The 23,985-nt window shown below is 44.0% G+C and overlaps 1 protein-coding gene across 1 annotated transcript; it reads right to left on the bottom strand.

Moving 5' to 3' along the window:
• Positions 1-2,910: 2,910 nt before the first annotated feature.
• On the bottom strand, positions 2,911-23,626 carry LOC309564213 (pancreatic triacylglycerol lipase-like; the record flags this gene model as incomplete). Its single annotated transcript, XM_082268840.1, has 5 exons — positions 2,911-3,071; positions 3,162-3,270; positions 13,851-13,985; positions 19,277-19,408; positions 23,615-23,626. The coding sequence occupies 5 exons, from the start codon at positions 23,624-23,626 to the stop codon at positions 2,911-2,913; spliced, it is 549 nt and encodes a 182-aa protein (XP_082124966.1).
• Between the last annotated feature and the right edge of the window lie 359 nt (positions 23,627-23,985).

Genomic DNA, 23,985 nt, shown 5'->3' with positions numbered 1-23,985 from the left:
TGAACGCAGATGAAGAAGGTAACAAACAGATATTAGAGTTAGAGGAAGACAGCTCTGCAAGTATTGGAGAAAGTTTAGAAACTGAAGAGAATGCTGACATTTTTTTAGACAACTTTGTTGAAGAAGCATTGAAGCTTGCTACTATTCATCATATGCGATGTGCTGTTCATACACTGCAACTTGCCATAAGAGATGGATTAAAAGATCGCCATGCAGCTACACTAATTGGCAAATTACGGCAAGTAACTGTTGCAGCCGGGGCCCCGAAAACAGATGCAATTTTGAAAAGACGTGCAGGAAAAGGAGCCATTTTGGATCAAACAACTTCCTGGGGAAGCACTTATTTAATGGTGAAGCGTTTGCTTGAACTTAAAGACTTCATAGAAGAAATGGACAATGAAAATCTTTGAAAACCAGTGGACACAAACAAAAGAGCTGGAGAACCTTCTTTCTCACCCCTTCACTGTCACCAAGAGGTTGCAATGTGATGATCTAACCCCGGGTAAATTCCTCTTGGAATGGAAGAGCCTGAACAAAAATGGAGGGTTAATAGCTGAGGGCATTGCATCTTCAATGATGAAAAGAGAGTCTTTTGCTGGAAAATTAAATCTTGTTAGCGGCTATTTATGTCGACCCAATGAGCTGACTTTTGTTGAACAGTGAACAGACTGCTACTGGGAAAAAGGCCCTCTATGATGTAGCAGTTCGCATGAAGGGATTACGACCTGAAATACCTCCACAGGATGAAGTTCTTTTAAGTAATAGTGGTAACTCAGGATCATCTTCTTCGAAGAATTAGACTTTGATTCCTTCTTAGACAAAATGGAAGTTGCTAAAGGAAAGCGACGTCGCATAAGCGTTACAGAACCAGTAAATGTCCAAATAAAAAAATTCCAACAGGAGTTTTATAAAGCACTAAAAGAAGTTGAAAAGTATGATCGCTCATCAAAACTTATGGTTGAAGAAGCCATCCTTGTTTATCCAGAGATCGTTAGTCATGTGGCCAGAATAGTTACTGCAATGCAACCCACCCAAGTCAGTGTCGAAAGATTAATACATATTAATACAGAGGAGTCTAAGTCGGGGAGTCGGAGTCGGAAGTACAAAAAACGTCGGAGTCGCAGTCAGAGTCGGAACATTTATCTACCCACTCCACAGCCCTGCTTGTGACAGCAATAAAAGTGATCAGAGTTTTTTTTTTTTTTAAATTAAAAAAAATAAATAAATAGGAAAAAAAAAAATGCTAGCCGCCCCCTTTGCCGTGAGCTCGTGCATGAAAGAAAATGTATACAGGAAGTTGTGCCGCAAGTTAAATCGCTGTTCAAACCACACATGTGAGATATCGCTACATTCGCCAGAGCGAGAGCAATCATTTTAAAAAAAGAGCTACACTCTAACTTTAAACTGGTAACGTTAACAATTTTTAAAGAGTCGCCTATGGAGATTTTTATTGACCATTCCGCGGGTGTGCGCAATATTAAACCATAAGATGTTGAGTATCTATTTACTCGTCGTGATGTCATATTTCACAATATACAAAAAAATGGGCTAACTTTACAGTTTAGTTTTTCTTTTAAAATGAAGTGAAATGTAATTTTTCCCAAAAAAATGGTGTTTATAAAAAACTGCTGCGCAAATAGCGAGTGACAAAAATAATTGCAATGATCGCCATTTTATCCTCCAGAGTCTTTGCTAAAAAATATATATATAATGTTTGGGGGTTTTAAGTAGTTTTCTAGCAAAAAATACTGATTTTAACTTGTGAACAAAATGTGTCAAAAATGGGCTTGGTCCTTAAGTAGTTAATGACAAATTAAGGTAGAGAGGTATAGCACTGCCCCCGCAGGAGCTGCTAAATAGTTTCTTGACCGGCTACCCGGGTTACCAGCACATATTTACTTTAGCAAGTCTCTGAATCTCTCCTTGTTCCCAATGGCTCTTCACATGAAATAACAGTCTAGGGGTGTTGTTTGTTTTGTTGTTTATTAGTAATTTGAGATAGGAGAAGGGTATAGTGGGATACTCCAATTGAACTATTCACATATTTTGATGACTTCTATCTTCCGTGTTCGGTTGGAAAATATGGAACAGCCAGGCTGTTATTCCACCCTGCCACTATGGTGAATGGAGTTAAGTCTATTGTTCTCTTTGCTCTCTAACAAGACAACTTAATGGATGACAATCTATCTTCAGGATACTCTCTCTAGCCTCCTCTTTCCGTTGACACCCATCCATTGACTATCCTAGGAGCAGGGGTGGCCCACCTTAGGTCAGGCCCCTTGACACAAGTTTCTGTACTCACTGTACTGCAGAGACAGATCCTCCAGTTTCTCCCCTCTCATTCAGCTTCCCTGGACCTCTGGGTTCAGATTCTCACTGCTACTCTTCCGGCCATTCAGGACGAGCCCCTGAAGCCGCATTGCACCTTTACAGAGGAGGAGGCCCCCTCCTTCCGGGACTCTGCTCTCCAACTAAAGACCCCAAGCACATGTGCTCCTGGCTATTATACAGTATCCCAACATGCACCAAGGCAACTTTCCCTCTGCCGATTGTCAGGACTGTATCAAAAACCTGTGCATCCATTTGTCAGGTTTCCTCCCACTGTCCAACATGCCTCCCTATTGGACCAGTGTGAAACACACTCTAGACTGAATGAATTGCACTCTGAGCACACTGAGCAGACCTCACTAACAGATTCTGCTCTCTGGTAGGCAGAGAACAATATAGATTTACCTGCAGCTCTTCTGGTAAGCAGACAGAGCTCAATATATACTTTCTCATAGCACCTACCTAGGAGGGTGCTACAGAAGTATCTCTCGTCTCAATTCACCCCTTCCAGACGCACCCTGTGAGAGTTGAATGCATCAAGGCACAATACAGCACATTGCAAAACATTTTAATTTGCGTTTGTCAATCGTCACCACTAGATGCAGGTAATAATGAAGACATACCAAGATTTAACAGAACTGAAGTTCCATCTGTGTGGATGACATCAACCAGACAAGCATCTGATGGATCCAGTCTGACCACAGTAGGTGTGTCCTGGAAGAACGGTTGAGCTGGGTCCAATCCTGTAACACAAAGCTCCAAAGCAGATCAGCGAGAAAAACAGAGAGATTCTCATTATTATTTTGTGGATGATGGCATCTGATGGAACTCACCAGTTACTCTACCAATCTTGGGTTTCCTCCTCCCGGCCTCTCCTGCTATGTGAGCACCTAGGCTGTGCCCAATAAGGTGGATTTTTGCTAAGGGATAGCGAAAAGTGCTCTGGAAGAGAACAAAAAAACAAAAAAACAATAGATAAGACTTAATAGAGAAGTACAGCCAAGCTTGTTTGTGTGGATCACAAGGGTTCAGATCATAATGCAACTCCTGTGACCCGTTTTCAGTAGACATTGGGTTAAAGTCTGCTGTCTGCTGACATCACAGAGCCGGTCCAGACTCAGGAAAGATCACGCCACTGGGGTCTAGATCCACCCACATGCCTAGCTTGATACCCCGCTCTGCCTCTCAGTGAGCCACTGAGAGCCTGAGCTGGCCGCTCGTGCCCCTTCCACAGCCCAGCGCTCCAGTTAACATGGGGGGGGGGGAGGTAGAGCAGAGAGTCGGTGACTGACAGTCAGCAACTCTCTGCTCGGGGAGCTCTGAGAACTGAGCGATCAGTGGTGTTTGAATGCTCGGGTCTCAGTCTTAGAAGCACTGGGGGAAGGATGCTGCATTCAGCTAGGTAAGTGTAAATCTGCAAAAACCCAATTCCCATACTTCTCTTTTAAGAAACTGAAAAATTTGCCTAAAATACCAATAAATAAATAAAAGCCAAGCAGCACTATGCTGCCTGGTTTGGTATATTACTGAGAAGATTTATAAAAGCAAAATATTTACTCAAAAACCTGATATGTTTACAATATATTGTCATGCAGGAATTATATAATTAAAGCGGTATTAAACCCCAAACCATAAGTGTATTATATTGCAGCCTACCAATCATTAGATGTGGTGGGTTCATTCATTTTCTTTTTTTTTTAGTCTTTTTTTCCCCCTTCTGTTTTCACCTGGTGATCTGGCCAGTAACACCCACTCTAGATGAAGGAGCACAGGGGGCAAAGCAGATGGTCAATCTGTGGGGAGGGGAGCGTTAGATGGAGTAGCAGATTTAGATACACTAACAAACTGAAGCCAAACCTCAGTCACACTTTATAAACAGTTACAGCAACAGTTTTTCTCCTTTTTGGGATAAAGGTTTTACATGAATAAATAAAAGCTGATCATTGTAAGTCCTCCTGGAGCACTAACTATAACTTAATGTGTGGTTGAAGTAGATCAGTCACATTTAAAAAGGGAACGATGGCCCCAGTGAAGCCACTCTCAACGCAAACAGGGCACCCCCAACTAGAAAAGAATTTGGAATTGAGGTATAGAAGGTCTAATGAGAATGCCAGACTAAGGGGTAGATTTACTAAAACTAGAGAGAGCAAAATCTGGTGCAGCAGCAGTGCATGGAAGCCAATTAGCTTCTAACTTCAGCTTGTTCACAAAAAAAAACCTGAAAGCAGATTGGTTTCTATGTAGAACTGCACCAAATTTTGCACTTTCCAGTTTTAGTAAATCAACCCTTTAGTCATTTGGTCTGGACTTCCTTTAGTAAATCAATATCCAATGCAGTCCTTTGAGATCCTGAAACGTGTTGGCAGTTTAATGTCTTTTAGATTAAAACAACATCACCATTGGAAGATTTTTTGGACTCTTGGTTCCTTGGTATGTTCCTATGTTAAACTGTTAATACCAGATTTTATTGCTGTCTGTGTCCCCACTAAGGAGATGTACTGTTTATATTTATCCTGGTGACTATTTTCACTGAGGCAGAACATGATTGGAAATCTAAAGTTTGTCACCAGAACAGGAATAGAGTAATCCTCCTAAGCAGATACCTACTCATGGCCTGACAACTGTCTAAGAGGGGATTTCCCTCACTTTGGAGTGATTTCCTCTTACTTCCTGGAAGTGATAGAACCACCCTCCCCACAATGGGAATGGAAAAATAGAACTTGACAAGGGGTTCTAACCATTTTCTACTCTGGCGTTTCTCAACCATTTTAACAGGTTGCCATAGAGAGAAGGACAAACCCAAAGAATTCTGCAAATATATTAACAGTAAAAAGGTCAGGTCTGATTATGTAGAGTATTTACAAAATCATCTAGAGTGGGTGACTGGGGACAAATACAAGGCACGTTTATTAAAAAAAACCTTCTTTAGCTCTGTGTATACAAAAGAACATGGGGGATAAGTCCTTAATGGGGATGGTATTGGCCTAGCCCCAAATCATCCACAATGGCTCAAAATTGACATGTTCCAGAGATATTTAGACAAAATAAAGGTGAATTAAGCACATGGACCAAATGGCTTACACGGGTCCTCAAAGAGTTTAGATCTGTTATGCCTAAGCCATTGTTCCTATTTTTTTTAGGGACTTTTTAATGACTGCCATAGCATCGCTGGTCTGGTGTAGGACTGTAAGGAAGCTAGTTCAGCTAATACTGGTTCTTGTACACCTAATGCTAACCCTTGTGCAGCTAATGCTAATTTTTCTTCAGCTAATGCTCGTTCACGTGCACCAGCACACAGACGAGCTCAGGCTAATGTCCAGCGTGCACTGACACCTAGGCGAATCTCCGTGTGCCAAAAGGCACCAGTGCGCACGTCTTTGCGCATTGGAGCCAAATGGCCTGCTTAATGGAGACCCTGATGGATGCTAGCTGCTGGATGTTCTTTCAGCTTCCCCTGACCCGTGTTCCTGTGTTCTTGCCTGTGCTGACTGGGCTCCCGCTGCTGACTTAACTTGTTCTTAACCTCGCTCTGTGGATCCAGACTTCGGCTTGCCTCTGGCTATTCTCTGTCTGATCTTCTGGTTCCGACTTCAGCTTGCTACTGAAGCTTGCTCTGCCTGCTTCCCTGATACCAACCCAGCCTGCCTCCTGTCTATCCTGCTGTCTTATCGTGTATGACCCCGGCTCACCTTGACTACTTCCCTAACTGTGGCAGCCGCCTGTGCTCAAGCTATGGCACCTGTGCTTGGCAGTCACCTGCTATCAAACTACCGGCACCCATGCTTCTTTGAGCCTTGTACCTCTGTTACCATCTCCAGGGGTGCTCAGACTAGAGCCTCAAGGGAAGCCCTCTCATCAACTCGGCCTCCAACCAAGGTACGTGACAGAAACATCCAGGCATGTCTGAGGCTGAAAGAGGTGTTTCCTCTCTAGAGACTCTGTGCCAACAAATGGTGACTCTAACCCAAGCTTTGACAAATCTGTAGGAGGGATACCCCAGCTCAAGGGATGGATACAGAACCTGTCAGCCACTGTCACCACCTCCGCTCCTTGCTCAGCTACATGTGTAACCAGCCTCTACTCCCGGGAAATCTCAATCTGTAACTCCTACTGTGAATATACCACCACCAGAACCCCGGTTGCTGACCCCAGAGTGCTTGTCAGTCAATCACAGGAAATTTTGTGTGTTTAAAATATATGTGAACTGTACTTTGCCCACCTTCTGGAACAAGGCAATCCTATCCATAACTCAGTAACAATGATTTTTTTAATCCATGGCTCAACTGTATGATGATCCATAACGCATAACTGCAGCAGAGGCTGCGCTACATGCACTTCAACAGGGTCAGTGGCCAGTGGAGGACTACACCAGCAAATTTCGCAGATGGGCCGCTGACACGGCCTGGAATGATGATGCTCTAAAGTATCAGTATCGTTTGGGCTTATCAGAGGCTTTGAAAGATGAACTTGCCCAGGTGGACATGCTTGACTCTTTGGAGGACCTGGTAAAACTTTCCACCAAATTAGACCATCGACTCCGAGAACGACGATCAGAGAAATATTGCTCCTTCAGGCCCACGTAGTTAATGCCCAAGGACCAACCCACTCTGTCTACCAATACTCCAGCCCAGCCAGCAACTACATTTGAGGTTGCATCAATGCAGATTGGCCTTCTTCGTCCTGCCTTGTCACCAGAAGAGAAACTACGATGATGCCAGGTCAACCTATGCCTATATTGCGGGGAACCTGATCACTTCCAGATCAACTGTCCTGTCCTGCCGAGTAAGTCTCTTCGCAGACATTCTACTTACTTTCAGGTTTCAAGAATCCGGTCAGCTCACGTTGTCCTTCCTATTTCTTTACAGGTGGCTGGAAAAGAAAACAAGTTCCAGGTCATCATTGACTCCGGGCTTGTAGCTGCTTCATGGACATTAAACTAGCAAAAGACTTACAAATGTATCTAGTGCTAAAGGGACAACAACTTAACATTCATCTTGCGGATGGAACACATCCAATATTTGGGCCTTTTACCCAAGAGACTGTGTCTATCTTAACAGCCACCAGCTCAGGTCACCAAGAACTTCTATGCTTTGACATCTTGAGTTTCCCCATGTTTCCAGTAATTCTTGGCATACCCTGGTTACAAGGTCATAATCCCCTGGTGGATTGGGGTACAGGGACTATCTCTTTCCAGTCAGCCTATTGCCAGCGGAACTGCTACAGTTCAAACCCTGTTAACCCTACATTGGTCCTCAGCAGCCAACCAGACTCTAACCTCTGCTTGCTCATACCACCGGTATATCATGATTTTCTCTATCTTTTTGACAAGAAAGTAGCAGACATTATTTCACCACATTGGTCTTACGACTGTCCCATTGAGTTGCTCCCCAGGGCAGAGATCCCTTTTGGCTGCATATTCCCCTTGTCTGAGCTAGAATTAGAGGCTCTTCAGCAATACATTGATGAGATTCTGAAAAAAGGTTTCATCCACCCTTCATCTTCACCAGCAGGAGCTGGCATATTCTTTGTAGAGAAGAAAAACCACTCACTTGGACCTTGTGTGGACTCAATAAGATTCCTGTTAAAAACCGCTACCCACTCCCCTTAATTCCTGAACTCTTTCAAAGTTTCAGGATGGCCTATATATTTACTAAGCTTGATTTGCAGGGGGCCTATAACTTGATATGAATCAGCGAAGGGGATGAGTGGAAGACAGCATTTTGAACTCGCTTTGGGCATTTTGAGTATTTGGTGATGCCTTTTAGCCTGTGCAATGACCCTGCCACATTTCAACATTTGGTAAACAACATCTTCCGAGAGTACCTAGATCTTCTCCTAGTCCTGTACCTTGATGATATCTTTTTTTTTTCCATTTTTTTTTTCCATTTTTTTTTTCCATCCTTGATGATATCTTCTCTCCATCTCTGGAAATGCATTTCATTCTCGTAAAGAAAGTTTTAACTGCCTTAAGAGCACATGGACTTTACGCAAAAGTGGAAAAATGTGAATTCAAAAGACAAGTCATTCAATTTCTAGGGTTGTTGATCTCTACCGAAGGAATCGCTATGGACCCTCACAAAAGGTGTCCTCTATTTTTGAATGGCCAACACCCAAAGACAAGAAAGAAATCCAGAGATTTGTGGGATTCACAAATCTTTATCGCAAATTCATAAAAAGCTTCTCTGCCATCATTGCTCCCTTCACATAATTTACTCACAAACACGCACGGTTCCAGTGATCTCCAGAGGCTCAAACCGCCTTTGACAAACTAAAGGCCCTCTGCACTTCAGCCCCAGTTCTCCAGCATCCTAAATTAGCTCTGCCATATGTGCTTGAATTTGATTCCTCAGAAACAGCAACAGGGGCAGTGTTGTCACAACGACAAGGTCCTAAAGCCATACTGCACATTCTGCTAGACGTTTGAGGCCTCAAAATGCCAGGTGGGCTCTGTTCTTCTCAAGATTTTATTTTCCTATCACGTATCGTCCAGGATCCAAGAATGGCAAGGCAGACGCCTTATCTCACATGTTTCCAGATACCCCTGATTCACTTTCATCAGTCACCATCTTGTCTTTCCAGAACTTTTTGTTGATACAGCCAGATCTGATATCTTCAATTAAACAAGCTTCTGCAGGCTGTCCTTAACCTGACGGCTCCATTTGTAAGAAACAAGAAGGTATGTGGTGGCGCAACAACAAAGTTTTGGTCCACAGGAGGTTCGTCCATGGATGCTCAGCACTTTCCATGACCACCAACTGGCAGGGCACTTTGGGACATATAAGACATTAAAGTTGGTCTGGTGGCCAAACCTTAGCCAGGATTGTAAGGACTATGTGAGATTATGCACAAACTATATCCGCAACAAGAGTGATCGATCTAAGTCATGGGGCCTACTAAGGCCATTACCTGTTCCCAAACACTCATGGGAAATGATTTCTATGGATTTCATTATGGACCTCCCTCCTTATGAAGGGTTCACTTCTATCTTTGTGGTCATAGACTGCTTGTCCAAAATGGCTAACTTTATTCCAATGATTGGCACTTGTACAGTTTCAGAGATGACTCATGCCTTCATTAAATAAGTAGTGCGGCTACACGGGGTACCAAGGAACATTGTGTTTGACAGAGGTTTACAATTTACATCTAGATTTTGGAAATCTGTTTGCAAGGCCCTGAAAATTGAGATCTGCTTATCCTCTGCATACCAGCCTCAGAGTAATGGCTAGACAGAGGGTACTAACCAAACCTTGGAGCAGTGTTGCCTTTTGTTATGTGTAAATGTGCATACACCCCAATCGTAGTAGTAGCATGCGCCTATACACTTCTAGATCCTGAGAGATCTTTACACAAAAGAGGTAGTTCAATCCGCAATACACATTTATTGAAAGGGTTACATAATATATATATATACAAATTACACACTAAATAGTATTTACAACACATTATTAGTACAAATCCCCTGGCTTATAGGATATTTACAAATTACCCACAATAGCCATATTTACAATACCATGTATGTATTAGGTTACCTTTTCACTTCAGGCATGATGCCTGCCGTGTGGTCAAACACAAAAGAGAAAAAGCATGTATACATTTTAAGTGTGAGAGATAAAGTCCATAGTTACCATCCCCAGTAGTTTCATCCTAGTCTGCAATGCAAGAGAGCTTCCTCTCCTTCCCACCTTCACTAATATAGACCCATATCGCCTTGCTCAGAGCCATTCTGATTGGTGTAGCAATCTTACGCTTCTCTTTCCTCTGGGCATATTATTCTATTATTCAGGATTGGACAATTTCCCCATCCCCTATATTTAGCATAACTCAGCCTCTCAATAGCCCTCCTCTCTGGGGGGGGGGGGGATTAATCATGCTAGGTCATCTCCTGGGCCAAACTGTCCATCCTTGGACAGCCAACCACCTTCATTACATATATAAAGGGACAGTCTTTGAAGTAGAGGGCGAGATAAAGGAATGACCTGTCATGGACGATTATCAATTATTTTCTGGCCCCGTAATGTCTGGGGAAAAGGAACATAATTACGGGGCTGTACTACAGTTTGTTTATCAGTGTAAATAGCAGACCCCTCCCAGGTAACCCAGGCATGCATTTCAAACATACTTATCTGTTTGAAATCAATACTCAATATCTCGTACATATATATATTTACACCAATCTATATTCAGTCACTAATGGAGATTTATACATAACTCCTCATCAGGCAACACAGTAATGGAGATTACACATAAACTCATAAGGCAACAAGCAGTATCTCAGATGTTTTTCGTCATTTTCACAGGATGATTGGGTCTCTCTGCTGCCCCTTGCAGAATTTGCATACAACAGTGCAGTCAATTCTTCCACAAATCAGGCTCTGTTTTGGGCTAACTATGGGTTCCACCCTACCTTTCTACCAGACATCATGCTGGAAAACTGAGTTGCCCGCAGTCCAAGATAAGCTAGCTTTCCTGCAGTCTCTCAGCTACTCCAGAAAGTCATGCAGAAAGCTCAAGAAGACAGTAAAAAATACTATGACAGAAAGCGGAGAAGGCAGTTGGTTCTAAAAGGAGACAAAGTCTGGCTATCTACTGCTAACCTGAAGCTTGGGTCCCAGATATATTGGGCCCTTTGAGGTAAAAAGGAAAATCAAGCCTGTGGCCTAAGAGCTGGTTTTACCAAGCACTTCCAAAATTCACCAAGTGTTTCATGTCTCACTGCTTAAACCAGTTGTGCCTGATCCCTTTCCTGGGAGAAGTGTGCCGTCACCTCCACCTGTAACTGTAGGTGGCCAATTGGAATCTGGAGTTGAATCCATCCTGAACTGTGGAAGGAGAGGTGGCCAAACTCAGTTCCCCATGAAATGGAAGGGTTACCCCCCACAAGAGAATATTCATGCCTCTGATTTACTCCAGGACTTTGCCAACAGGTTCCCTGAGAAGATGGCCAGAATGAGCATCTGGAGGCTGCGCATACTGGGGGAGGGGGGCCCTGTCAGGAAGCTAGTTCAGCTAATACTAGTTCTCGTACAGCTAACCCCAACCCTTGTGCAGCTAATGCTAATTCTGCTTCAGTTAATACTCATTCACGTGCACCAGCATACAAACGAGCTCAGGCTAATGTCCAGCGTGCACTGACACGTAGTCGCATCTCCGTGCAACAACGCGCACCCCTTCGCGCATTGGTGCCTATTTAAAAGAGACCCCGATGGATGCTAGCGGTTGGATATTCTTTCAGCTTCCCCTGACAAGAGTCCCTGTGGTCTTGCCTTGACTGATCTCTCGTTGCTGACCCGGCTTGTTCTTAACCTCGCTCTGTGGATCCTGACCTTGGCTTGCCTCTGACTATTCTCTGCCTGATCTTCTGGTTCTGACTTCAGCTTGCTGCTAGACCTTGCTCTGCCTGCTTCCCTGATACCGACCCAGCCTGCCTCCTGTCTATCCTGCTGTCTTACCGTGTATGACCCCGGCTCACATTGACTACGCACCCGTGCTTGGCAGTCACCTGCTATCAAGCTACTGGCACCCGTGCTTCTTTGAGCCTTGTACCTCTGTTACCACCTTCAGGGGTGCTCTGACCAGAGCCACAAGGGAAGCCCTATGGTCAACTCAGACTCCAACCAAAGCACGTGACAAATATCAATGTGATGATATATTTAAAAGGGATCAAAGTCTTTACCAAGTAACTACAGACTGGTTAGTTTAACCTCTATAGTTGGGAAGATACTGGAGAGTTCAATAAAAGAACATATAGATGTGTTTTGGCTAGAAAATACTATTTTAAGTAATAGTCAGCATGGATTAATGAAAATCCAAAGTTTTCAAACAAATCTGATTTCTTTTTATGAGGAGCTAAGTAAAACCTTGGACAGAGGGGTGGCTGTGGACGTGTTATACTTGTATTTTGCAAAAGCGTTTGACACAATTCCCCACACATGGCTAATGTGTAAGGTAAAGTCTACAAGTGTGCAAAAATCAGTTTGTAAATGGATAGAAAACTGGCTTAAAGACCTAATTCAGAGAGTAGTGGTTAATGATTCTTTCTCTGAATGGTCTAAGGTTATCAGTGGTGTACCCCAAGGTTCAGTGTTGGGACCCTTACTTTTTAATATACCTATAAATCATATAGGGTCTGGGATTAACCATTTCAGTGTTTGCAGATGACACCAAACTATGCAGAGGAATACTGTCCTTACAGGACGTCTCCAACTTACAAGCCGACCTCAATGCACTGTTTAATTGGGCAACTATGTGGCAAATGAAGTTTAACATTCATAAATGTAAAGTTATGCACTTGGGGGCTAAGAATATGCATGCATCATACATATTAGGAGGAGAAGAGCTGGGAGAATCAATGGTGTAGAAGGATCTGGGTGTTCTGGTAGATCATAAGCTTAATAATAGCATGCAATTCCAAGCTGCAGTTTCCAAAGCCAGCAAAATGTATTTCTTGTATTAAGAGAGGCATGGACTCCAGATAGAGAGATAAAATTTTGCCCCTGTAAAAATCATTAGTAAGACCTCATTTGGAACATGCAGTTCAGTTTTGGGGACCAAGTCACAAAAAAAGGATATCAGGAAACTGGAGAAAGTGCAGAGAAGGACAACCAAACTGATAAGAGGCATGGAGGGGCTCAGTTATAAGATAAGAGGAACTGAATTTATTCTCTCTTCAGAAGAGAAGATTAAGAGGGATATGATCACCATGTATAAATACATAAGGGATCTATATAGTAAACTTGGTGTCAAGTTATTCACTTTCAGGTCATTACAGAGGACAAGGGGCACTCTTTACATCTGGAGAAAAAGAGATTCAACCTTCAAGTACGGAAAGGTTTCTTCACGGTAAGAGCTGTGAAAATCTGTGAAAAATCCCTCAAGAGTTGGTTCTGGCCAGCTCAGTATATTGCTTTAAAAAAGACCTGGATTCTTTCCTAAATACACATAATATAACTGGATATGAATATTTAGAGATAATAACACCAGGGGGTATTTGTTCCAGGGTATATCTAATTTCCTCTTGGGGGATAAGGAAGGAACCGCTGGAACAAATTGGATCATGCTTTATTGTTTTTTTTTTTGCCTTCCTCGGGATCAACAGTGGGCATAGGATTGTGTATAAGGGGGGTTTTAATATATTTTTCTTGTTGGTTGAACTAGACGCACTAGTAGTTTTTTTTTTTCAACCTTACTAACCATGTAACTATGTAACACAGAGGAACCCTTGAAATAATTTTCCAATCTCAGGCAACTGCTAATAATGCTACTTTATCAACAGCTTATGGTACATTAGCATGATGGTCACTGGGAAGAACAGAAAGCATCCTTCCCCCTCCCCCTTCCAGATAGCTAAAAAGATCATTGCTGTCAGTGGGAATGAGTGGAAGGAATTGCTCATTGCCCATGGAGCCTCTAGCAACTTCTTGAGGTACCCTAAGCTGCTCAACTCTATCCAGAATCTCTGTGGATAAAGAAAAAGTCAAACATGGATTTAGGTACTAGAAAGATAAGGGAATCATTTTTCCTACCTGGAGATTTTCAATAAAATGAGCCACCTCAGCCCCCACAACACGAACATTATTCACGGCCTCAGGATAAAGCGCCACAGAGCCACCTTTCCAATCCACACAGATACAGTTCACGTCCTCCGCTCGTAGCATGATCTAGAAGCAGAATAGGTAAAGATTATAGCTCCATTGAGAAAAAAATGTATTGGATGGATAATGGATGTTCCAAAAGGGAGAGTAAGAGGTGTGCCAAAGAGATCTGGAGGCATCAGCCATGCTTTCCAAATCTAAGTGGACAGAGATACAAGAGGAATTTTAAACTCTGAATAAACATTTTGTTTTGTATACAAACATATGGCAACCAAGTAAACCTATAACTGGCCTTTACAGCAAGAAGCACATAAAAGGACAGCGCATGTGGAAAAAATAAACAAAAATTCCCAGCTCACTTACCAGCCAGCCTGCAACAAACCAAACTGACCTCTCTAACAGCTCACGTTAAAAACAAGGGGGTTAGTTTACACATATTTGCAAAACCGTGTGTAAGCTACAGGACCACATCACAGCACCCCAGTGTACTGCAGTCCTAACTCTATCATTTGAGAGAGTCTCCAAAGCTGGAGCACAAATATAATAATGGATAGGTTAAGGGCAGGTATGCCTGGAGGGAGCCCACTCTTCCTTAAAGGTACAGGGATGCACTGGACCCAGCAATAGCAGCGAAGGTATCCAGTGAGCCCCCCGCACCAAATCGCCAGCCATTTTGGTGGCCATTTGCTTGTATTGCTGATGATTTGGTGCAGGGGTGCACTGGATACCTTTGCTGCTATTGTGCTATTGCTGGGTGTCCTGTGCCCAGACTCTTGAGTTATACAGTTAAGACTGCAGTACACTGGGGTACCGTGATGTTGCCTCTGCAGCTTATGTATGTATTTGCAAACGATACCCATTGTTTTTAATGTAAACCATTAGATAGGGTTTATTTGGTTTGCTACAGACTGGCTGGCAAGTGAGCTGGGAATTTTTTTTTATTTTCTGACATTTAGCTTTGTTCACTGCAGCCAACACCCTTGGTGTTGTACTAACTCTTCTACCCCCGGGAGACCTCCCAGTCCACATCCAAAGCCACACCTTCTAACGCATTTCACCCTCACATGGGCTTAGTTTGCCATATACTCACATTCCTAAGACCTTGATAAAAAGTTAGCCTGCCATGTACTGGTACAATTACTCCTTTTTTTTTTTAACCTTAAAAGGGTATACATTTTTGTTTTAGTCTTTTCTTTTCTCTCTCTCTATCTTCATGATTCTCTTATACAACATACTCTATTCTGAAAAAGTAGAAAATTGTTTTAGACGAGTAGGGGGATTGGCCGGCAGCATGGGAGGTGGCCTCTTGAGAGAGGAGCTCCCGGAGCACACGAGTTACTACAGCAGCCCATCGCAACAACGGTGACAGCACCAGGCACAAATTTCTCCCACAGTGTACCCAGCATCTATGAACAACAATGGGGAAAAGAAAATCCAACTCTGGGCCGCAAAAACTGGATGGACTTCTTTGGGTCAGCAGACACTGCGTTTGTCCAAGGTGGCCCCGGCGGTGGCAGATCCCCAGCCTATGCATGCTGCAGTTCTCCAGCTGGAACAAGACAGAAGGAACAGCAGTCTGAACGATCTCCTCACAGCAGCACCAGCTGCTCTCATAAAGGTACATGTCTCCCCGTACAAGCCAGCTCAAAACTCTCCTCTACACACAAGTATGCAGGTGAGCCAGTAAAAGGGGACAGATCTGCAGCTTCCACTAGGGAATTAATTGAATCTATTGATGACTACCCCACCGATGGACAGCCTATTTCTGATACGACCCTAAAGGATATGCTGGTGTCCTTACGTGGCTCCTTACACAGAGATATGCTAACCATGATCCCCCAAATTAAAGCTGATGTAGATGAAGTGGGTGAAAAAGTAAACAATGTTGAAAACAAAATGGATGAATTCACTGGCGCCCATAACGAATCGGTAGACGTGCATAATGAGGCAGAAGAGGAAATTAAAGAGCTTAAACTAAAAATTGCAGATCTGGAAAACCACTCACGCAAAAACAATGTTAAATTCAGGGGGGTCGCGGAGACAGTTCACCCCTCTGAATTATGTACATATATCCAGCAACTTATGGCTGCGTTACTTCCAGAAATAACAGGGCATGAAGTTTTAGTGGACTGAGCCCATAGGCTTCCTAAGCCATCCCACTTGCCAGATAACGTACCCAGAGACATTATAGCGTGTGTTCATTTTTACCACGGTAAAGATTCCTTGATGCTATATGCAAAACTCTCCACTACCAGACCTGTACCAGGGGATCACACTCTGTGCAGATCTATCTCACCACACCATGCAAGCTCGCAAGCAACTATCCTCACTGACCTAATTATACCACAACAATAAAAAAAAAAGCATTTCACTGGGGGTTCCCAGCCAGACTCCTGGTTACATGGGAGAGACGTACCTACGCCATTTCCTCTATTCAGAGGGTATTCGCCTAGCCAAACAATGGGACCTAATACCAATAGATGGACAGCCTCCACAAAATCGCCCATCCCCTGCAAGAGTGGATCCACTATAGGAAAATGCTCCTAGGTGATATGGATGACCCTGCCTTATATACGGCACTGTGTTTACCTAAGGCTTTATTTGCATTAATCAGGTACACATCATTACCAGGTTTTCAGTGTTGCGCCAAAGAGCATTTCCCTCACAAGATTTAATGGTATTAACCGTACACAGAGAAATTTCCCATTCCTTTTTCTTTGTTGGTTTTACTTTTTATGTTTTAAAGTTCTTAGTCTTTCAATTACACCGCCAAGTCTACAAGGAAAAGCTTCTTCACTACATCATAGAAGAGACTCCCTCGACTTACATCAATGAATGCAGCCTACCATCGGGTATTTTCATCTACTTTTTTATACAAGGAATACACTACTCACACAGCACTTACCCAACCATACACAATGGGTCTAAAGATCATCTCCTTAAATGCACACGGGCTTAATAGCCCCTTCAAGAGGAAAAATTTGTGGCAAGAAGACAAAAATCTTAAAGGGGAGATTATGTGTTCAGGAAATGCACTTCTTGTGTGTGGGGGGTGCTTTGACTGGGGAAAGACAGAGATCTGCTTAGCAGAAACACAAGATCTCCATCTTCCTCTCTGACAGAACGGCAATCTGCCTTGTTTACATAGGCAGACTGCCTTTCTGTCAGTCTTGGGAACAATCGCGAGGTGGTGGCGGACCTCACGAGAAAACATCTTCACACACAGTTAGCAAGCACTCCCAGGGAACACATTTAACCCTTTGATTGCCCCATGATGTTAACCCCTTCCCTGCCAGTGTCATTAGTACAGTGACAGTGCATTTTTTTTAGACTGATCACTGTATTAGTGTCACTGGTCTCCAAAAAGTGTCAAAAGTGTCAGTTAGATGTCTGATTTGTCTGTCGCAATATCGCAGTCCTGCTAAAAATCGCTGATCGCTGCCATTACTAGTAAAAATTCCATAAAAATATTGCATAGTTTGTAGACCCTCTAACTTTTGCGCAAACCAATCAATATTTGCTTATTGGGATTTTTTTTACTAAAAATAAGTAGCAAACCAGATAATTGGCCCCCCTGCATCCAATCACAGCGAAAGCAGGTCACTGGCGGCCTGCGCGCACGCCCCAGACCCAAAGAAAAAAAAATCACATACATGTACGTGATTTTGCGCTTACGGGCCGTCCTGTCGCAGTGTATGTATGTGGGGCGGTCCTTAAGTTGTTATGGGAAGATTTTCATGTGATGATTATGTGTAAGCAGCAGTGCATCAGTGACTCTGCACTCAGCAAAAAAAGTTTTTTCTGGTAGCATTAAAAAGTTGATATGATGCTGGGAAAAATGCATCGCTAAGGAAGGTGACTATGTAGAAAAGTGATGCAATACAGTATGTTTTTAAAAATCTTAAAGTACAACTATAGGCAAAACTTTTTTTTTCCCTTTTTGGATAGAGCAAGGGAGGGTTATAACCCCTGTCAGATTTTTTTGCCATCTGTTTTCGATTTTCCTTCACTTCCTGTCCCATAGCCAAACAGGAAGTGACAGGAAATTCTTGCAAACTAAGGTCAACAGAACGAGTGTCCCCATTGGAAGATTTTCCCTCTATTACTGTTCTGGGGACAATCCAAAATTTGAAGATTTTCTTTTACTTACACTTTTAATGATAATGGTAAACAGAACAAATAGAAAGGGTAAAGCTTCCTAACAGGGGCACAGATAAGAATAAAAACGGACAAGGGTTCTAAACCCTCTCCCCTCTATCTAAAACGAAAATAAAAAAGTTTTGCTTTAGTTATACATTACTAAAAAGAGTTAAAAAAGTGAAGAAACTTTTTGAAGACCCCTAAATTATTTTTATTTATTATATATTATTAGAATATATATTCCCAGATAGCAATCAATTGAGCTGCAAGTTTGAAAAGGACTTGTTAAGCTATTGCTAGACTTGCCAGGCTTCACAAGTTTGTTGTACAACTGCAGCAAGTCCGCATTGCATGACTCCAGATCAATTTTCTTTGCAAATATTCTGCAAGTCTGCTGCAAGTTCAGGTTCAGTTGTGTTCTGGAATAGTCATCCCACCACAGGGGGCACTGTGGCTGAATTTAGAAATGTGTCATCTAGAACTTGTGCTTCAAGTGCTTTGCAAGTGTACAACTTGCCAGTGAAAATGTGCAGCAAGTTAACATGATTTAAAATTCAACACTGCCACAAATATTGCCAATTTATCCTTTCTTTCTGGGTTATAATATATATTACAGTCATTTATTTATACCATTGACAATTTTATGCAGCGCTTTCCACATTGTACATTCACATCAGTCAGTCAGGAGCAGCAGAAGAGTGGCATATACAGGAACCAATCCACTTGATTTAATTTCCTGCAGCTGCTGAATGCCAGCAGGAGGAAGAGGAGGAAGCGAAGCAAAGTTTCAGCAGCTGCAGGAGATAAATGGAAGGGATTGTTCCCTATATATGCCACCCCTCCTGTCAAGGTGTAGAACTGAATGTGACAGGGAGGCTGCGCAGTCTTGGAGCATTTGTGGGGGGTCTCCATTGCAGCCACTGCGACCCCTGATGCTATGCCAGTGGTTGAAGGCATTTCGTAGCTTATCCACTTGCTACAGCAAATTCTTGAAGGGGGGAAGGGGGGGGGGGTTGGCAGGAGAATTATGAATGCAAAACCTCACCTACTTTCCTACTACTTTCCTACTAAAAGAAAGCAAAAAGTCTTGTCCTGACTGAGTTGTTACAAAAAAAAGTCATAAACAAAAATTTATTCATGAGTCAGCACTTGCAATATAAATCCAAAGCCCGAAGGGTCAGTTCCTCATAGCGGATGATTTTATATTAGCTTATTACCTTGCACATCTTGGTCAGCCATGCCTTCTCACCATTGTCTAGATAACCGTGAATAATGAATCGCGTCTTCCGTGAAGATTTGAAATTGGACTTTTTAAAAGCATTAGCATTGAACGCAACAGCTCTAAATTCCTGCAGAGGACAGAAAAAATTAGAATAAATAATCTGATCCATGCAAGAAGCACATATTATATTACCTTGATTGAAAGTGATATTATACCCTTACTTTTGTTTACAATATATGATGTTTCTCCTTTAAATGTGCCTCTTTAAATGTGCCTCCTTTGTTCTCCTGTGGCTAGTCCCCAAGTCATTGATACCCCTGCCTGTTTGCAGGTGTCTGCTTAGCTAGCCAGCTGCTAAAGAGACACCTGTGCGTTTGCACTCCTGGCTGATGCTGTGTGCATCCACAGACTCACACAGTGCCTGACAAGCCACTTCCTCCTCTTAGCACTTGACTGACAACAGAAGGGGCCTACGTGTTTATTTACAAATGCTACTTTATGCATTGCCTAATTGCATGAATCTAGAGTCATGCAGGCCGGGCTGAAGGCAGGATTGCCGACTACGAGGGTAAGCGGAGAAGGTCTCGGAGCAAGAGAGAAATCCTGGAACACCTTAGAGCAAACCTGCCAGGTTTCCCCCACAGTAGGGTGAACGAGGACCCGAGTGGGCAGATCCGTTTGACACCTGTCAAGGTCTTACCTTGCCCTCCTTGCCCAAGTGGGCATTTATTATGAGATGGTTCCTTCGGACAGGTCCAAGGTGGTCTTCCTAATCTTGTTGCTCTCGGACAAGGCCTTGCCCTGGGCGAATCCCTTATGGGAGAACGATAATTCTGTGATACTCGATTACCCAAGCTTTGTTGCCTCCTTTCGTAAGGTATTTGATGTGCCTGGTCGCTCTGCCTGTGCTGCAAAGCTGCTCCTGTCCATTCAACATTATTCGAACCGTTGCAGACTATGCCATCAAATTTCGTACTTTGGCAGCAGAGATGGGTTTGAATAATGAGGCTCTGGTGGCTATCTTCCCTCATTGTCTTTCCGATGCATTGAAGGACGAGATAGCGGCCAAGGATCTCCCTGACAAGCTCAAGGCTCTCATTTCCTTTCTGATTTTGATGGATACCAGGCTCAGGGTGAGACCAACATTTAAGGAGCACTTTTGGAGGCCTCCTACCAGATTGGCTCCTATGTTTTCTTTCCCATCCATTGCTCCCTCACCTCCCACGCCTCCTGAAGATGATGCGTCTGGCTGTGAACCCATGCAGCTGGAGTTCACTCGCCTTTCTGGGCCTTTAGGAGGTGGGAGGGCCGGTGCCTGTATTGCGATCTTGGTGGGCATTTCCTGAAATCTTGTCCGACCCTTCCGGGAAACGCTCGCACCTCGCAGATCTTAGGTGGAATTTCCTTGTTCCAGGTTTCCCATAAAGATAATCCGCTAATCACTGTTGTCCTCTCCTGGGCAGCAGGTTCAGTGTTTACTCAGGCATTGGTAGACTCCGGTGCTGGCAGTTATTTTATTGACAGTAGGTTTGCTACTGCGAATTCCATACTCTTGCAACCTTGTGTTTCTCCACTAGTTATTGAGGCGATTGATGGCAGACCCCTGCAATTGGCACAGGTTACCCCTGAGACAGTTCCAGTTGATATGGCGATAGGGGCTGTTTACAGGGAGTCGACCTGTTTCCAGGTTATTTCGTCCCCACACTATTCCATTGTTTTGGGGTACCCTTGGCTTCAGAAACCCAATCCGACCTTTGATTGGCAGTCGGTCGAGATCCGCTCTTGGTCTCCACAGTGTGACACTGTTTGTATGAATAGGCCTGTTAAAATACTTTGTACCTCCTCTGATTCAGTGTTGCCTACTGAATATCAAGATAAATTTGACAAGGTGCGCGCTGGTACTCTTCCTCCTCATCGTCTGTACGATTGTGCCATAGACTTGTAATCTAGTGCCATTCCCCCTCATGGCAGGGAGAATAAGGCCATGGAGGAGTACATTGCGGAATGCGCTTTCCCCGGGGGCACATTCGCATGTCCATTTCTCCAGTGGGTGCTGGTTTTTTCTTTGTAAAGGAAAGGGGGGGTGAGTTGAGACCTTGCATTGATTATAGGGGCCTCAATCGCATCACGGTCAAGAATGCATACCCGAATCCATTGATTACTGAATTGTTCGACCGCCTCAAAGGAGCAATGGTCTTTACCAAGCTTGACCTAAGAGCGGTGTATAACCTCATAAGGATCAAGGAGGTTGACGAGTGGAGGACCGCGTTTAATACCAGAACCGGTCATTACAAATCTCTGGTGATTGCCCTTTGGCTTGTGCAAAACGCCCACTGTCTTCCAGGAGTTCATCAATAATGTCTTTCTTGATATGTTGCAGCAATGCTTGGTAGTCTATTTGGACGACATCTTGATTTACTTGTACTCCATTGAATCACACTACCTGGATGTCAGACGGGTGCAATGGTTACGTAAGAATGGGCTTTTCTGTAAGCTTGAGAAATGTGAATGCCAACTGTCTCAGGTTGCCTTCTTGGGCTACATAATTTCTGCTGAAGGGTTCTCCATGGACCCTCAGAAGGTTTTGGCTGTTCTACAATGGCCTCGCCCCAGTGGTATCCATTCTATTCAGCGTTTCCTTGGGTTTGCCAACTACTATCAGAAATTTATCAGGAACTTTTCTTCTTTGGCCAAACCTATCTCAGATGTGATCAAGAAGGGCAGCGATTCCCACACTTTGACACCTACTGTCATCCAAGCTTTCGAGGCCCTCAAGTATGTTTTCACTTCAGCTCCCATTCTGTCTCATCCCAATCCTGGTTTGCCCTTTGGCCTAGAGGTGGATGTGTCTAAGACGGGAGTAGGCGCCTTCCTGTCTCAGCATCGAAAACCTGATGGACCCTAACTTACTTGTGGGTCTCCAGCTGAATGCTATTATGACAGAGAGCTCTTAGCCATTATCCTGGCTCTCAAAGAGTGGAGACACTTGCTCAAAGGTTCTGTGGTTCCAGTTCTCATTGTCACCTAGCATAAGAATCTGACATATCTCTTGGAAGGTCAAGAGGCTCACACCCCGTCAGGCCAGATGGGCCTAATTCTTGTCTCCTTTCAACTATGTGGTCTCCTATTTGCCCAGCTCCAAGAATAGTAAAGCTGATGCCTTGTCTCGCCAGCATTCTGAGTTGTCCAGGGAGGACTCCATGCCGACACCGGTCATACCTTTCTGATCATATCCTGGCTGCCATCCACACCAACTTGGGGAACAGATCTTGGCTGCCCAATCTGATGCTCCACATAGAGACCTGCTGGCAAATGTTTTGTACCTTAGGGGTTGCGCATCAGACTGTTGAGCACGTACCACAATTCCAAGACTGCCGGTCATCCTGTTAAGAACTAGATGTCCTGTGCTTTTTCCCGTCAGTTCTGGTGGCCATCTCTCTGCACTGAGCTGCGTATGTGGCTGCTTGTTCGGTCTGTGCCTAGAACAAATCTCCTCTGCACCTTCCCTTGGGCGAACTGCATCCCATTCCCAATTGGGAGCGTCCCTGGTTTCACCAGGTCAAGGATTTTATTGTTGAACTTCCCGTGTCTCGAGGTTACACAGTTATCCTCATGGTTGTCGACCACTTCTCCAAAATGTGCCACTGTGTTCCGTTCAGGAGCTTGCCTTGGTGCCAGGGAGGTCTTCCGTTTACATGGGTTGCCTAAGGAGATTGTCTTGGACCGTGGGAGCCAGTTTTTCTCCAGGTTCTGGTGTGCCTTTTGCTCCCAGTTGGGTATTCGACTCTCCTTCTCCTCGGCCTATCATCCGCAGTCCAATAGTACTGCTGAGCATTCCTACCAAGCTCTGGAGCAATTTTTCCACTGCTATATCTCTGACCATCAGGACAATTGGTATGATCTGCTACCCTGGGCTGAGTTTGCCAGGAACTCTGCGATCAACTCGTCTTCTGGAATGTCTCCATTCATGGCCAATTATGGGTTCCAACCCGCTGTGTTGCCCGAGTGGTTCTCGCCACAGGACATCCCGGCTGTGGAGGATCATCTTCGTGCCCTCCGTTCCTCTTGGGTAAAGATTCAAGAGTCTTTTACATGTCACTTTTGAAGCCACTGGTTTGCAATCGCTATACTTATTCACTTCCTCGCACTCGTCCCATTCCTGTGGGAAATCATGAGGAGTATGAGGTTAGCAGCATCTTGGATTCTCGTCTGTTCCGAGGTCAGGTTCAATACCTGGTGCACTGGAAGGGTTATGGTCCTGAGGATCGCTCCTGGGTTCCCTCCACTGATGTTCATGCTTGCGTCCTTCTCCTCACTTTCCATGCTCGCTTACCTCAGAAACCATTTTTTCTTGAGGGGCCCTTGAAGGGAGGGTACTGTCAAGGTCTTACATTGCCCTCCTGTTGGCAACCAACTTGGACATGTGCAGACTGCTGCCTTTCATAAACTCTGATTGCATAATCTCTTGCCTGCTGCCTGGGTGTCACACAGTGATGATGCTGCACACCTGACTATATCTATCACCTAATGGGTGGCAGTCCTTGCCCTTGCATTTCTGCTCCAAGGTGCATCTCTGCTATCAGTCTTCTGTTCTCCGTGTTCCTCCATGTATGACCTGGCTTGGATGACGGCTCTCCTGGCTCTCGACCCCCACATCGGCAGATGACCCCGCATCAGTAGAGGACCCGGCATCGGTAGACTACC

This window comes from Pelophylax lessonae (assembly GCF_965119305.1).
Source record: "Pelophylax lessonae genome assembly, chromosome: 9".
Classification (NCBI taxonomy): Eukaryota; Metazoa; Chordata; class Amphibia; order Anura; family Ranidae; genus Pelophylax; species Pelophylax lessonae.
This window is presented reverse-complemented; position numbering and strand designations above follow the sequence as displayed.